Below are 13,608 nucleotides of genomic sequence, written 5' to 3'. Positions count from 1 at the left end.
CAGCAACTCTCTCTACCATACCAGTCACAGCAAAATATACTCTGGAAGCAAAATACTGTTGCCCATGGCTCTGCTTGAGCCCGCACTGTAAATTTTAGAACTTCTGGCTGAAGGCTTGCGGCTCACAGTTGGTCATACTTTCATTCTTCCTTTTATTGACCCAGCAGAGATCCTGCATTGTGCCAGGCGTTGTGCTAGGATTTATCATTTGAGTCAGATGTAGTCTCTGCCTCTCACTCTGCCTGCTGTGTGATTCAAGGGAAGAACTGATAAGCTTATCCTTACAATTTCCCTTTTCCTCTGTGGTCAAAACCCTTTCTACTTTGAATTTTAAGCCAATGCCACTTCCTCATCTTGGATCGGTCTTTACTTCTCCCACTGCCAAGTCTTATAGTCCTGGGTGTCTTCACAGTCCTTGTAGTAAATAGTAATCAGTGACCTAGCCTTGTAATTCCTTGTTGATCTCAACTCCGTCAGCTCTCGCCCCCATTCCACTTCACCAATGCCCATAGCTGTGTCCTCCACCTCTGAAACATTGGACTATAATAGAACAATAACTTTCTCAGCTTCTTTACTCCCTGGTCTTTGGCTCTAAGCCATTCAGTCCTTTGACTTCTGTGTTTTTTCTTCAAGTTCTTAGCCCCTTTCTTATTTTAGTTTATTCCTAATCTAGCCTAATCAACACAATCTGCCACTTCAGTCACCTGCTATCCCCATTGATCTTATGTTTAGGATAGTTGTACTCTTAATCATTTTGGTTGTTAATGCTCCTTTATTCCTGTATATCAGCTACTGAACATCACTAACAGAAATCACATAAACTTTTAGATTGCTGCTGGGACAAATTCATCGTTCTCAATTCATGTGGACCCTCGGTACTCACCAGCCATTTTTCTGCAAGTCCCTAGACAACTCCTTCCGTTCTTTAAAACTGTGAGAGCCTTTACTGTCAGTCCCTCTACTCTTTTTAGCAGACCACCTCTCTTCTTATTCAAGGCTGTCAGATATGATTCTCCTTGACTTCCTGTTCTAATCCCTACCCTCAATACCATACTGCTCTGCATTTTCACCTGTCTTTACTTCCTTCTCTTCAGTCTTAGTGGGAGATGTGTTCCTCCTTCTTTCCAAGGCTAAGCCCTCTCTTTATAATTTGAATCCCGTCCCTTTCTGCCTGTTCAGGGTCTTTTCTCTTTTGTCTCTTTTTCCATCCTCTATCCTGACTACTCTCTTTATTTAAATATATCCGTATCTTTGCCATATTTAGAAAACAGATCCTTCCTTCACTGGAGGTCTATCGTAGCTTCCAGTCTCTGCCTTTCATAGCTGAATTTCTTGAGAAGTCATGTTTTATTATTTTTTCACTCACATTTTGAAATAATGACTCTATTTTAATGAAACTCTTGTCCCCTATGTCACCACTGATTTCCTAATTGCTGAATCCAGTGGTCTTTATTTACGTAATTCACCCTTAGTTTACCTCACTGTTGCATTGATGCTGTTGACCACAGCATTTTGAAACTTTGTACCCCTGACTTCTGTGATACCCCTTTACTAATTTTTCATCTTATCTCTCAGTCCCTTTCTTCTCAGATTTTCTCAGAATTACTTATTTAAAAAATTCAAACCTGAGCAGTTAAAAAAATAACACATCTTTGACATTTTTCACTTTCCAAAGAGTTATAAGAATAGTACAGTGAATTGTTTGCTGTATTTTCTTTGTCTTCCCCTTCCTCCCTCTGTCTCTCCTCTCTCTCTATACGTGTGTATATTCAAAAATTTTAATTTTTTTTGCTGTACAATTTGAAAGTTAGTTGTAGACATGGCACTTCACCCTTAAATTCTTTAGTATGTATCTCTTAAGTATAAGGGCATTTTCATATATAACCACAATGTGATAATCACATTTGGGAAATTTAACATTGATATACTATACTGTTTTCTAACACATCCATACTCAGACTTCCCCAGTTGTGTCAGTAATATCCTTTATAGGTATTTTGTTTTGTTTTTAATATCTAGGATTTAGTCACATTGCACTGAGTTGTCCTGTCTCTTTAGTTTCCTTTACTCTAGAGCTATTTCCTACTTTTTTTGTCTTTCATGACATTGACATTTTTTGAAGACTTCAGGCCAGTTGTTTTGCAGAGTGTCCCTCATGTGGATATGTTTCATTGTTTCCTCATGGAAATGCTTAAATTTTTAATTTAGGTGAAATACTTTTTGCAGGAGTATTGTGTCCTCAATGCATGTGTTCAAGAGACACATAATGTTAGTCTCTCCCCATTTTTGGTGAGACTGAGTTTGATCACTGGTTTGAGGTGGTGTCCACCAGATTTCTTGTTGTACAGATTAATTCCCTGTGTAATGAATAAGTATCTATGGCATGATAGTTAGAGACTGTGAATATTCTGCCCTCATAATCTTGTACATCCACTGGTTTTATCATCCATTGTTTTTTATCAAAATAAAATAATACTCTGGTGATTATAAAGTGGAGACTTTTCTGTTTTTATCATTTTTTTCTGTTGTCATTCTTCTGTAAAGAAGAGCTTTTCATACTTCTTTTATAATGTAATTTTTAAAAAACAGTATGGACTTTTTTTCAATACATAATCCATTTCTTACATTATTCAAATTTTGTTCCTCAAATTGTCCCAAGTTTTGCTAGAGAGAGCTCTATTAAGATGGCTTCCATGTCCTTCTACCATGTCCCTGTTAGTTTCTGAGTTCTTCCTTACTTTCTGTACAATAGAGTACTCCAGGTTTACCTTGCACTTTCTCTGACTCTGACCTAGAACCATCTGTTTCTCTATGGAACCCTGGTTTCTTTGAGTAGAGAAAACAAGATTTGGGCCATGCTGTGCTCCTTGCTACTAAAGTATCATTGTTTCTGGCTCTTTCAGTGTTTTGTTTTGTTTTTAACCATGGCTTCATACTAATGTTCTTAATTTCAGTCCAATTCTGTAGGGTTCTTCTTTCCTTAGTCCATGTTTACGTATCTGTTTATCCACAGTGAGAAAAGCCTGGTAACAAATCAGTACATTTACTCATTTGCTTACTTGTACAATGTATGCATAATAGTTTCAGAATTATAATACCAATACTGTTAATAGTTACAAACCTACTAAGTATGGTTTAAGATTTCTTTGCAATTCTTGTTACACCTATATAAATGTCACTAAAAGTATACAGTGTAAAGTTATTTAAATATCTTTTTTCTCGTTTGTGGTAAAATTATCAAAGTCATAGTCAATTAAATTCATGTATTTCAGTTGTGTTCAATTTTATTTCTCTCCTCCATCCTTGTTGACTTAATTTTATTTTTGAACTGTATAAAACATCAATGTGGTTCAGAATTTAAGCTCTCCATTTTATAATCACAATACTAATACTTGATTTAGGTAAGAAAAAAAAAGGAATGATAAAACCATTGAGGTTTTACTCAGACATCCCATTCCCTTTCCTGCCTTTCCGCTGTCATGAGCTTTTGACGTATCTTTGTTGTGTTCATTATTGCAGATATAAGCAGGTACATATTATATGTATTCTTACTTCCTCTTTCTTACACAAAAGGTAGCTGTGTATACTACTGTGCCAAATAATGTTCTTCTGTACCTTGCTTTCATAGAGATATTCCTCATTGTTTTTATACCCTTTTTTTTTTTTTACAGCCAGTATCCTCTGCATGGGCATTTAGGTTGTTTCTTTTCTTTCTTTCTTTTTTTTTTTTCTACATTTTTTTATTGAGTTATAGTCATTTTACAAAGTTCTGTCAAATTCCAGTGTCGAGCACAATTTTTCAGTGATACATGAACATACTTACATTCATTGTTACATTTTTTTTCTCTGTGAGCTACCACAAGATCTTGTGTATATTTCCCTGTGCTATACAGTATAATCTTGTTTGTTCTACATTTTGAAATTAGGTTGTTTCTAATGTTTCAGTTTTACAAATATTGCAACTAATAACTTTGTGTGCTTTTTCATTTTACTGGAGATGTACAAGAACTTAGTCAGAGAACTGAGACACATGTCCAAAACAATGTACCATTTTCCCAAAACTTTTTTCTTTGCTTCCATTTCCTATTATTGAATGACACCATTATCTATCCTATTACTTACACAGAAGCCGTGATATCATCATTTCTTCTCGTATCAAGTTAGCAAGTGCTAATTATGCACCTTTATCCCTCCCTGCATCTTCATTTTCTTAGTTAAAGGTTTTACTTTTTGTTTCATTTATTAGCCTCCTAACTGGTTTCATTTCTTCCCTAAATTCTGTCCACACTGCTGCTAAAACTGTCTTACTTAAAGCCAAGGGTTATTCATTTTCCTTACGTTAATATTTCTCCTTGGCCTCTAAAATAAGATTCAGCTGCCTTTGCCTAGATGCCCAGGCCTTCCATTTCCTGGCCTCCACCTACATCTCCAGCCTAATTCATCGCCTAACCACTTCTAACCATACTGAGCAACTTACGGATTCTCTAGACACATCCTGTCCTGTCAAGCCTCTTTTGCACTGGGAATGCCTTTTTTTTAACCCTCCACATTTCATCTTAATAACTTTTTATGATACAGCTTAGGTATCACCACCTCTAAGAAGACTTTCTTAGGTCAGATGCTGTTACCCTGTTCACCCGTAGCGCCTTGTGCTTACCTCCAGTGACTTATCTCTCTTCCCTGGGACTTTGGGCTCCTGTGGGCTGGAGACTCCTTCTGCTAGTTCTGCTTTCTTGTTAAAAGCCTGGAACATAGTAGACATTCAACAGTTAGTGAATATATGAATAAACTTGATCTGTTTACATTAAAAAATTATTTAGGTTTTTATTTACATGTTCACTGCAAAAAAATCCAAACAGTGCAGATGTATATAAGAAGCAACTGTCTTCCATTACCCCATCTCAGTATCTAGTGGAAACTATGATAATAGATTTTCCCGTTACTAGAGTAAAAATGTCTACTATTTTGTTCTTATAGATCATCTCTTTTCCTTTAGGCAATGATAGTAAGAAATGCTAAAGATACAGCTCATACAAAAGCAGAACGGAATATTCTGGAGGAAGTAAAGCATCCCTTCATTGTGGATTTAATTTATGCCTTTCAGACCGGTGGAAAACTCTACCTCATCCTTGAGTATCTCAGCGGTCAGTACGCAGTTTGGTGTAATTTTTTGCATTAGCTCCAGAAACTGGGTCAAAACATTATTTTCCAGTGGAAAAATGCTTTTTTCCCAAGGTGATCAAATAGTTCTTAAAACTGACAAATACATTGATACAAGGAGTTCAGATGATTGACCACATGTTTCTTTTTGCAGACAAATGTGAAGGAAATTGTAAAGGTTAAGTCTTTTTCCCCCATCTGTAAAATTGTATCTTAATCCTTTTGTAATCACTTAACAAAATAACAAACACCTAATTAACAGCCATCAAATTGACTGCACTTGGGTAAGATAACATAATTTAAGTAAATTACTAAAGTATTCTTTTAAACTGAAATAGAAAACTTACTTAGAGTGTTCTTTAAGATATTGAGTATTTCTGGAATTATATCTTTAAACAGGAGAGTTGTTCTGTTCAATGTAGTCTTACTGATATATTTTGCAGTTTACATTGGAACTCATCCACATTTTCCAGGGCCTGCTCCCTCCCGCCTGGGAATTTGTGGCACCCCAGAACATTTCTCAGTCACAAGTATCTACTTCCAGCAAACACATTTCAGTTTCCTGAAAAGCAGATTTCTCAATAGCTTGTAACATGGAACAGAAAGCTGTAGAATTCAGTAACTTTTCTGTCTGTTGCCATTTTTCTCTTGTAACTTTATTTTAATGTAGTTTTAGATTTCCATAAAAAAGTTGCAAGAACAGGACAAAGAATTTCTGCTTAGTCTTCACCTAGATTACCCGAGTGTTATCATTTTACCCCAATTGTTTTGTTTCATCATTCTTTCTCTCCCTCTCTGTATATGTATATATGTGTGTATATACACACGTGTGTGTGTGTATATATATATATATATATGTGTATATACATAATTTTTTTCGGAACTATTCAAGATAGTGTTGAGACATGATTCCCCTTTACTCCTAAATACTTCAGTGTATATTTTCTAAAGTTAACAACAGTATCTTACATAACTGTATCAAATAGGAAATTAACATTGATACTGTAATCTCTCTCCTTAGTTTCCTTTAGTCTGGGACAGTTCTTCAGTCTTTCTTTGTCTTTCATGACCTTGACATTTTGAAGAGTACAGTCCAGTTACTTTGTAGAATGCATCAGTTTGGGCTTATCTAATGTTTCCTCAGGATTAGATTCAGGTTATACATTTTTGGGAGGACCATCGAAGTGACATTGTGTCCTTCTCTGTCAGAGCAGGAGGTACATGATATTTATATCTTTGTTCCATTACTGTTGATGTTAACTTTGATCATATGTATGAGGTGGTGTGTGCCAGTTTTTTCCCTGGTGAAGATTTCCTTTTGTAGTTAGTAAGTATCTTGTGATGCTTTGAAATTATTTAAATATCTCATCTCTCATCAAACTTTCACATAGTTTTAGCATCCATTGATTCTTGCCTTAAACAGTTAACTGTGATGGTTGCCAAGTGATTTTTCTTATTCTTTCATGCCTCCTTCATTTATTATTTGATATCCTGTTATAACAAAGAGCTTTCCCTTCTCCCCCATTAAAAAAAGTAATTTATTTATCTGTTCATTGATTGACATCATTGTGGACTCATGGATTCTAAGATTATTCAGTGGAATATAATCCTTTATTATCATTGTCTATTTTGATACTCAAATTATGCCGTGCTATTTACATGGCCACTGGCAGGTTTATCCAGTTTACGAGTTCTGAAAATATGGAATATGGGCATTTACTAATTTGCAAGGATGGTTTAATTATATACTAGCAGTTTTCTACTTACAGGTGAAATGTTAGAGAAGCTTTAATCAAGGTTTTTTTTTTCAACCTCAGGTCTGGAATCTATCTGTAAATATTTTGAAGTTTACAGACATAAAACCTAGAAATCCAAAACTTACATATTTCACATAATAAAAACACTGCTAAAAATGGAATCCTGATGACTTAGATTTAAACCTATAATTTTTAGGATCTATTTTTTTATTTTTAAAGGGCTGATGTCTTTTAAGTATGCTCAAAAGAAAAGCACAAACCCTCTCATTAGAAATGGGTTGGAAATAAAGATTGTTTTGTTTCTAATGTCTTTTATTTTCTTTACAGGAGGAGAATTATTTATGCAGTTAGAAAGAGAGGGAATATTTATGGAAGACACAGCCTGGTAAGTGAAATTTTTCTGGTTGCATGGATTCAGATAATAATTTATATAATTAAAAGCAAAGTCCAGTTCCTACTGTGGGCAGCCAGATGATTCAATAGATTGTTCTGGAGCCAGTCAGTCACTTAGGACTCTTAGGGGGAGAAGCACCTTTGGGACTTGGCTGTTATTAGAGGTCACATCATTCCTCTGCCCCCAGGCCTTGGGTGGAATGCCCTTCACACCAGTTCCTAACAGAACCGTTCTCACTGGGGCTTTCTTTCCTTGAATTGGTCAGCTGCCTGCCTTGGCTCTGGGTGAGTGTGGTTTTCCAGTGAAACTTTATGTGTGGAGCAATGGAAAGTGTCAGATATTATCTCTTTTTTTGTAGACTTTCCAGTTCCCAAGGTGCAGCCTTAGGGAGGTAATAAGGCTGCACACATCATCTGTGGATTGATTCACTGGCCAGGATGGGATCCACCCTCCTATTTCTTAAGATGGCATATGCTTCAGATTAAAGATATACACCCCTTTTAGTGAGATGACAGTATGGGTAGCAATAAATCAGTTTATCCTACACATTAATTGAATAGAAAACACTAAAATGTTTTTTCTACCTTAATTACCAAACTGCATTCCATTGTTTAATTTCAGGCCTTTTCTAACACAGAAGCTGCATTTAAGAGCCTTAGGGATGAAGTGCCCTTTTTTGGAGGAGGCTCTCTGAGCCGTGTTTGTGGTCCTGCTGGCTGTGAAAGTGCCTCAGTCCTCTAGGACACACCCTCTCCATCCTGGAGTAATCTGCAGGATTGCAGCATTGTTATGCAGCCAGTATTGCAGTGCCTTGTGCTTTTCGAATCCAGACAGGGTTGACTCAGCCCTTTATTCTTTTGAGGTAGATAAATTTGAGTGTCACACAGTTTATAGTTGTGGGCTGGCTGGCGAGAGGGGGGCAGTTACTGTGGGCCTGAGCTGTATATAAATATGCAGCTTTGTTAAGTAAGGGATGAATGGGCTTCTAAGGGTCAGGTTATAAGGTATCTTTTGAAACTAAGACTTGATCTCTGAGAATAACAAAGTTCCTATTTCCTGTGGGATTTTAAAATTGGGGGTGGGTGGGAGAAATGTGCTTTGATCTGAATGACTGTTGGCCCAATTCCTACACAGACAGAGTAAAACATAACCAGTGACAGTTTGGCATATTCTGGACTTTGGCATATTCTTTGAAATTTTAGCATTATGCTCTAATGATGAAATAAAACATTTTATAGTTTCACTAAATGAGTGAAACATAGATGTCTTCATGCCTTTTGGCAGCATTCAGTGCTATTTCTTTCCCCCATACCCACCCCCACCCCCCACTAATTTGGTCTTTGGTGCATGTCTGTTTCTTTCAAGGAATTTTGTTCCCTACCTGAACTGCTTTGAGTAGATTACTCTTTTTAATTTTATTAAATCACTTTTGTTTGCAGCTTTTACTTGGCAGAAATCTCCATGGCTTTGGGGCATTTACATCAAAAGGGGATCATCTACAGAGACCTGAAGCCAGAGAATATCATGCTTAATCACCAAGGTGGAGATGTATCGTAAACAGTTCTATAGTAAATAATCATCTTAAAATCCTCCCACACAGGTCATGATCATTTTCAAAGCCCTCTAGTGATGTGTCTGTTGTTTTACATTCCTCCCTCCGAATTTATGGCATCGTGATACTTGCTGAGATTTAAATGTTTAAGTACTTAAAGTTGATGAGATTAAAGAGAATTGAGGATAACTGGCCACGCAACTACTTTTTCTAGTTTAACTCTTTCTCTTGATAGCTTTCATTCTTTTGAAATCCTTACATAAAGTGTGGTGAGCCAAAAGCCAGTGCAAACACTAATTTTGGTTGGTTCCTTAAACTGGAACATGAATCTTAACTCTAATAGAGTTTTCTTTAATGATGATAATATGTAAGTACTAGAAAGCAGTACTTTTAATGATAATTTTATTAAAACGATTTAAAAGGAAAAGACTAGAATTGAATCAAAATATCTGATGTAGCCTTGGAAATAAAATGTTTAGTAGGCATCAGTTTATTCTTGCTGTTTGTAACAACAAACATACAAATCACACCAACTAATATTCCATACAGCTATAGGTACAGCAAAGTGAGCTTTGATTACAACTACCCGCTGCTACAGACAGTTCAACTTATGTGAGAGTAATCTGGGGTGTTCACTTACATCCAAAAGGAGCAACCAGCCCACCAGGATATCTGGGGGCTGATGGCAACTGCTGGTTATTAGGTGTCTACCAAATGATGCATGAGGTAGTTAATGGTTTTAAATTCTTGAACAGAAAATGGTCTTTAGATAGCTGACACCAGAATAAATGTGTCAAATTATGGGGTTTCTTTTCTTTCCTTTTTTTTTTTTTAAAGGAGAAATGCTGTACTTAACCAAGTATATCATGGGTGTCTATGTATCTCCCTCCCTCCCAGTTCTGTCCACATGTCTCCCATCCTCCCAGTTTGCCCCAAACCTAGATTCTGATTCTGAATTCTAAGGCAAGGGATAGAATAGAAAAGTGCCTAGCGAACTTCTTTGATCCATAAGCTTGGTTCTGTGAAAATAATGGTTGTATTTCTTTACACAGTTACATTTGAGTTAATAGTTCATGCCTTTTCTTTTCTTGGAATGTGGAATAGTAGGCCCCCAGGGTCGCTGAACCAGTGGCTAGCTCATCACAGTTCAGTGAAGCTAAACTTGAACTGAAATATTCTTTATATAAGGTGGTGAGGTGTTCACTGTCTGGATCAGAGATAACGGCTCCATGCCATGTAGCAGTTTCATTTCCTTTTCTGAACTGCATGGACAGAAGCAGCCAAGTTGTTGCAGTGACTGTCTGAGACTGTTCTAAGAATTGTCAAGTCACAGTTCATGGTGATAAAAGCTGTATGTTTGAAGTACAGTGTCACACCATTATTTAAAACATGCAGACTATCTTTAGGGTCTGTGTACTTAATCCATACTTCAAGGTTTCGCAGGACTTACTTTCTCAGGATGATAAAGGATTCTTGGTATATAGGTCAAGCCAGCGCTTAGACAAGCTGTTTCACCTTTTTCTCATCTTTTTTTTCCCCTTGACTAGATAGATTATATCCTTGGCCAAAGTAATTATGTCCTGTCCTTAAAGATTTAGCATCCCGTTTATGGATGGAACCTTGCTAGTTCTTGATATCTCAAAAAAAAAAAAAGGTGGAAAAAGTAAAGTGGAAGGCTAGATGATTGTCTTGTATGATATGTTCAAACATTTGCACATACTTAGAATTCTCAGAATAACCACCTGTAATCTCTCATTGTAGGTCATGTGAAACTAACAGATTTTGGACTATGCAAAGAATCTATTCATGATGGAACAGTCACACACACATTTTGTGGAACAATAGAATACATGTGAGCTGCATGTTGAAAGAAATGTTACTGGTGTGGGGGTAATAGCTAACTGTTGCCTGTAATAATAGTGTGCTAAACAGGTTCAGTAATAGTGTGCCACATTTTCTGTAGCAACGTTTGGTTCTGTGTATTGTGTTTAAATTTTTACTTCAGATGCTTTGCAGATAGTGGATTTTTAGGCATATTATTTTTCTCATTGTAGGGCCCCTGAAATCTTGATGAGAAGTGGCCACAACCGTGCTGTGGATTGGTGGAGTTTGGGAGCATTAATGTATGACATGCTGACTGGAGCAGTAGGTGCACAGTTAAAAGCTGCATGTATTATGGTCTGTGCTGAGCAGTTATTAAGTCACTAAAGCAAGAAACCTTTCCTATTTTGAAATGCTTTCAAAATGCTTTTTGAAAACGTTACCAATGAAGTTATTTTTTAAAAATTTAACACTCCCAGTGCTTTACTAGTAGTATTATGGCCTCTGTACTTTTATAAATATTTTCACTTAAACGATCTATGTCATGGCAGTCCTGTGACATAGAGGTAAAACAGATACTGCTCTTATTTATAGATGGAGAACATAAAGCATAAAATCGCACGGCTCACCCATTATCATACCAGTTAATGGAGGAAACCCTGTTCCTTCAAGACATTGCTGCTTCCTCTGTGCCACTGTTTAAAAACTACAGGTCTTTAGCAGTCATCCCGTATCACAGCATACATTTCTGATCTCTATGCATAACTGACTAGTTCAGCAAGTGGATAATTCTGTTTATTTAAAATTTGATTGTTTTATATGCTAACTTTTCTCACTCTTTTTTACCCTTAGCCCCCGTTCACTGGGGAGAATAGAAAGAAAACAATTGACAAAATCCTCAAATGTAAACTCAATTTGCCTCCCTACCTCACACAAGAAGCCAGAGATCTGCTTAAAAAGGTAGGGTTTTAAAATAAGCACTCAAACCATAAGCCTCAACTATTAGGATTTAAATAGATAGAACTGAATGTCCATTTTTGAATATAGACTCATATACAGATGTTGAACAAAAAAAGCTTACAGAAATTTTTTTGCAGGCAGAGTACAAATTTATTTCCTTTTTTTAAATTCCCAAACAATATTTAGTTGTAATTAATAAATCATATGTTCTCAAGGAAAAATAGATAAGCAAATTCTCTAAAAACAATAAATAATCAACCTGACTAAGTCAGGTTCATCGGTGATTTTTTTTCCTCCCTAAAGCTGCTGAAAAGAAATGCTGCTTCTCGTCTTGGAGCTGGTCCTGGGGACGCTGGCGAAGTTCAAGTAGGGATTGGCACGTCTGGTGGTCTTAGGGGGAGAGAATGCTAATTTTATGTACTTGTGAAAGTTTTATGTAGTTGCTTATAAGTGTAGCTTATTTTTGACTGGTAGCTTTAACCAGACAGTTAATCTGTCAATCCGGTGAAGTCTGTTCCCCTTGACTTTTCTTCCTGTTTCTTTTTCCCCTCAGGCTCATCCATTCTTCAGACACATTAACTGGGAAGAACTGCTGGCTCGGAAGGTGGAGCCCCCCTTTAAACCTCTGTTGGTATGTGTATATGAAAGCATATAACTTGGGGGGCCTGGTACTTTTTTAGAATAAAAATCTCTGAGCAGCCAGAAACATTATATTAACAGTTAAAAAAACTTTGGTCTATCCTTCTTTTCTTCAGAATCTTTATTCTGTGCAGTGTTTTCAAGAACTACTGCCTGCAGCAATTGATGGCTGGCTATATAAACTGTTTTTAGGTTGGTTGCCTAGGATATTGAAATACTCCAAGTCGTTGGGATTTTGGTGTTTTTTTTTGTTGGGTTTTTTTTTTTGCTTAACTGACCCTATTTTAAATTCACTTTCCTATAACAAGTTGTCAAACTAGGTGGCTTGAACAACAGAAATTCATTATGTCACAGTTTTGGAGGCTAGAAGTCTGGGATCAAGGTGTTGGCAAGCTTGGTTCCCCCTGAGGGCTGTGAGAGAGAAGACTGATGCCTCTCCCCCTGCCTTTGCTGGCAGTCTTCGGCATTCCTTGGCTTATAGGCACATCGCCCTGTCTCTGCCTTCATGTTCACGTGGCATTCTCCTCGTGTGTGGATCTGTGTCCAAATTTCCCTTTTTTTATTAGGACACTAGTCACATTGGATTAGGCTCCGTCTCTATTCTGGGGTGACCTCACCTTAACTAATTAAATCTGTAATGACCCTCATTCCAAATAAGGTCACATTCTGAGGTACTGGGGGTTAGAACGTCGTCATATATATGTTGGGGGGACACGATTCAAACCACAGCAATATGTTTATGCGTAAGTGAGTTAGTGTATTAGTTCCTGTCTTTCTCCCATCTCAGAATTTGAGAAAATACTGTTTCTTTTTCTATTTCTTGGGATGACAGTAGAGGAGAAGGAATGGGATAATGATGATGATGATTTGGTCCTGGAGCACAAGATGACTTGCTTTAAAATTTCAACATACATACCTGTAAGGATAATTAACCCTCATGTACCAGGTGCCCAGCTTCAAAAAATAATAATAAGTCATCTTGTTTAAACATAAACGTAATCATCATGCTGTCAACACAACTAAAAAGCTGACCATTTCCCCGTTGTTTCCTTTTTCTTTGCTTTTGTTTTGTTTCAGTAAAGATTCAGTCAAATCTATACAGATTGATTATTACGTCTCTTAGATCGCTCCATCTGCAGATATCCCCTCTCAGTTCTTCCTTTGAGGACTTACTGAAGAAACTGGACCACTTGTCCCATAGTGTTCCTCACATTTTTATTTTGCAGATTTTAACCCCATGATGTCCTTATCCGTGTTCATCTGCTCCTCATATTTCTGAACACTGATAGTTTAGATTTAGATGCTTGTTCTGATTCAGATTAAAC

General features: G+C 36.8%; 1 protein-coding gene across 9 annotated transcripts in view; it reads left to right on the top strand.

Annotated features, from left to right (window-relative positions):
• The window catches only part of RPS6KB1 (ribosomal protein S6 kinase B1), a 36,433-nt gene that overhangs the window by 16,311 nt on the left and 6,514 nt on the right, over positions 1 to 13,608 (top strand). For 5 of the 9 annotated variants that reach the window (XR_012499459.1, XM_010951022.3, XM_010951024.3 and 2 more), the window contains 8 exons: positions 4,997 to 5,144; positions 7,245 to 7,302; positions 8,751 to 8,851; positions 10,625 to 10,715; positions 10,918 to 11,008; positions 11,537 to 11,644; positions 11,948 to 12,010; positions 12,198 to 12,275. Coding sequence is in view for 7 of the 9 variants with exons in the window: in XM_010951022.3 (XP_010949324.1) it covers positions 4,997 to 5,144; positions 7,245 to 7,302; positions 8,751 to 8,851; positions 10,625 to 10,715; positions 10,918 to 11,008; positions 11,537 to 11,644; positions 11,948 to 12,010; positions 12,198 to 12,275 (738 nt within the window). In the remaining 2 variants the exon portion in view is untranslated. Of the gene's footprint in view, positions 1 to 4,996; positions 5,145 to 7,244; positions 7,303 to 7,498; positions 7,872 to 7,932; positions 8,174 to 8,750; positions 8,880 to 10,624; positions 10,716 to 10,917; positions 11,013 to 11,536; positions 11,645 to 11,947; positions 12,011 to 12,197; positions 12,276 to 13,608 lie in introns of those variants that run through there. The other 4 variants (XR_006723320.2, XM_045513743.2, XM_045513745.2 and 1 more) reach the window with 4 other exon arrangements.

Source organism: Camelus bactrianus, chromosome 16 (assembly GCF_048773025.1).
Source record: "Camelus bactrianus isolate YW-2024 breed Bactrian camel chromosome 16, ASM4877302v1, whole genome shotgun sequence".
Taxonomy (NCBI): domain Eukaryota; kingdom Metazoa; phylum Chordata; class Mammalia; order Artiodactyla; family Camelidae; genus Camelus; species Camelus bactrianus.
This window is presented reverse-complemented; position numbering and strand designations above follow the sequence as displayed.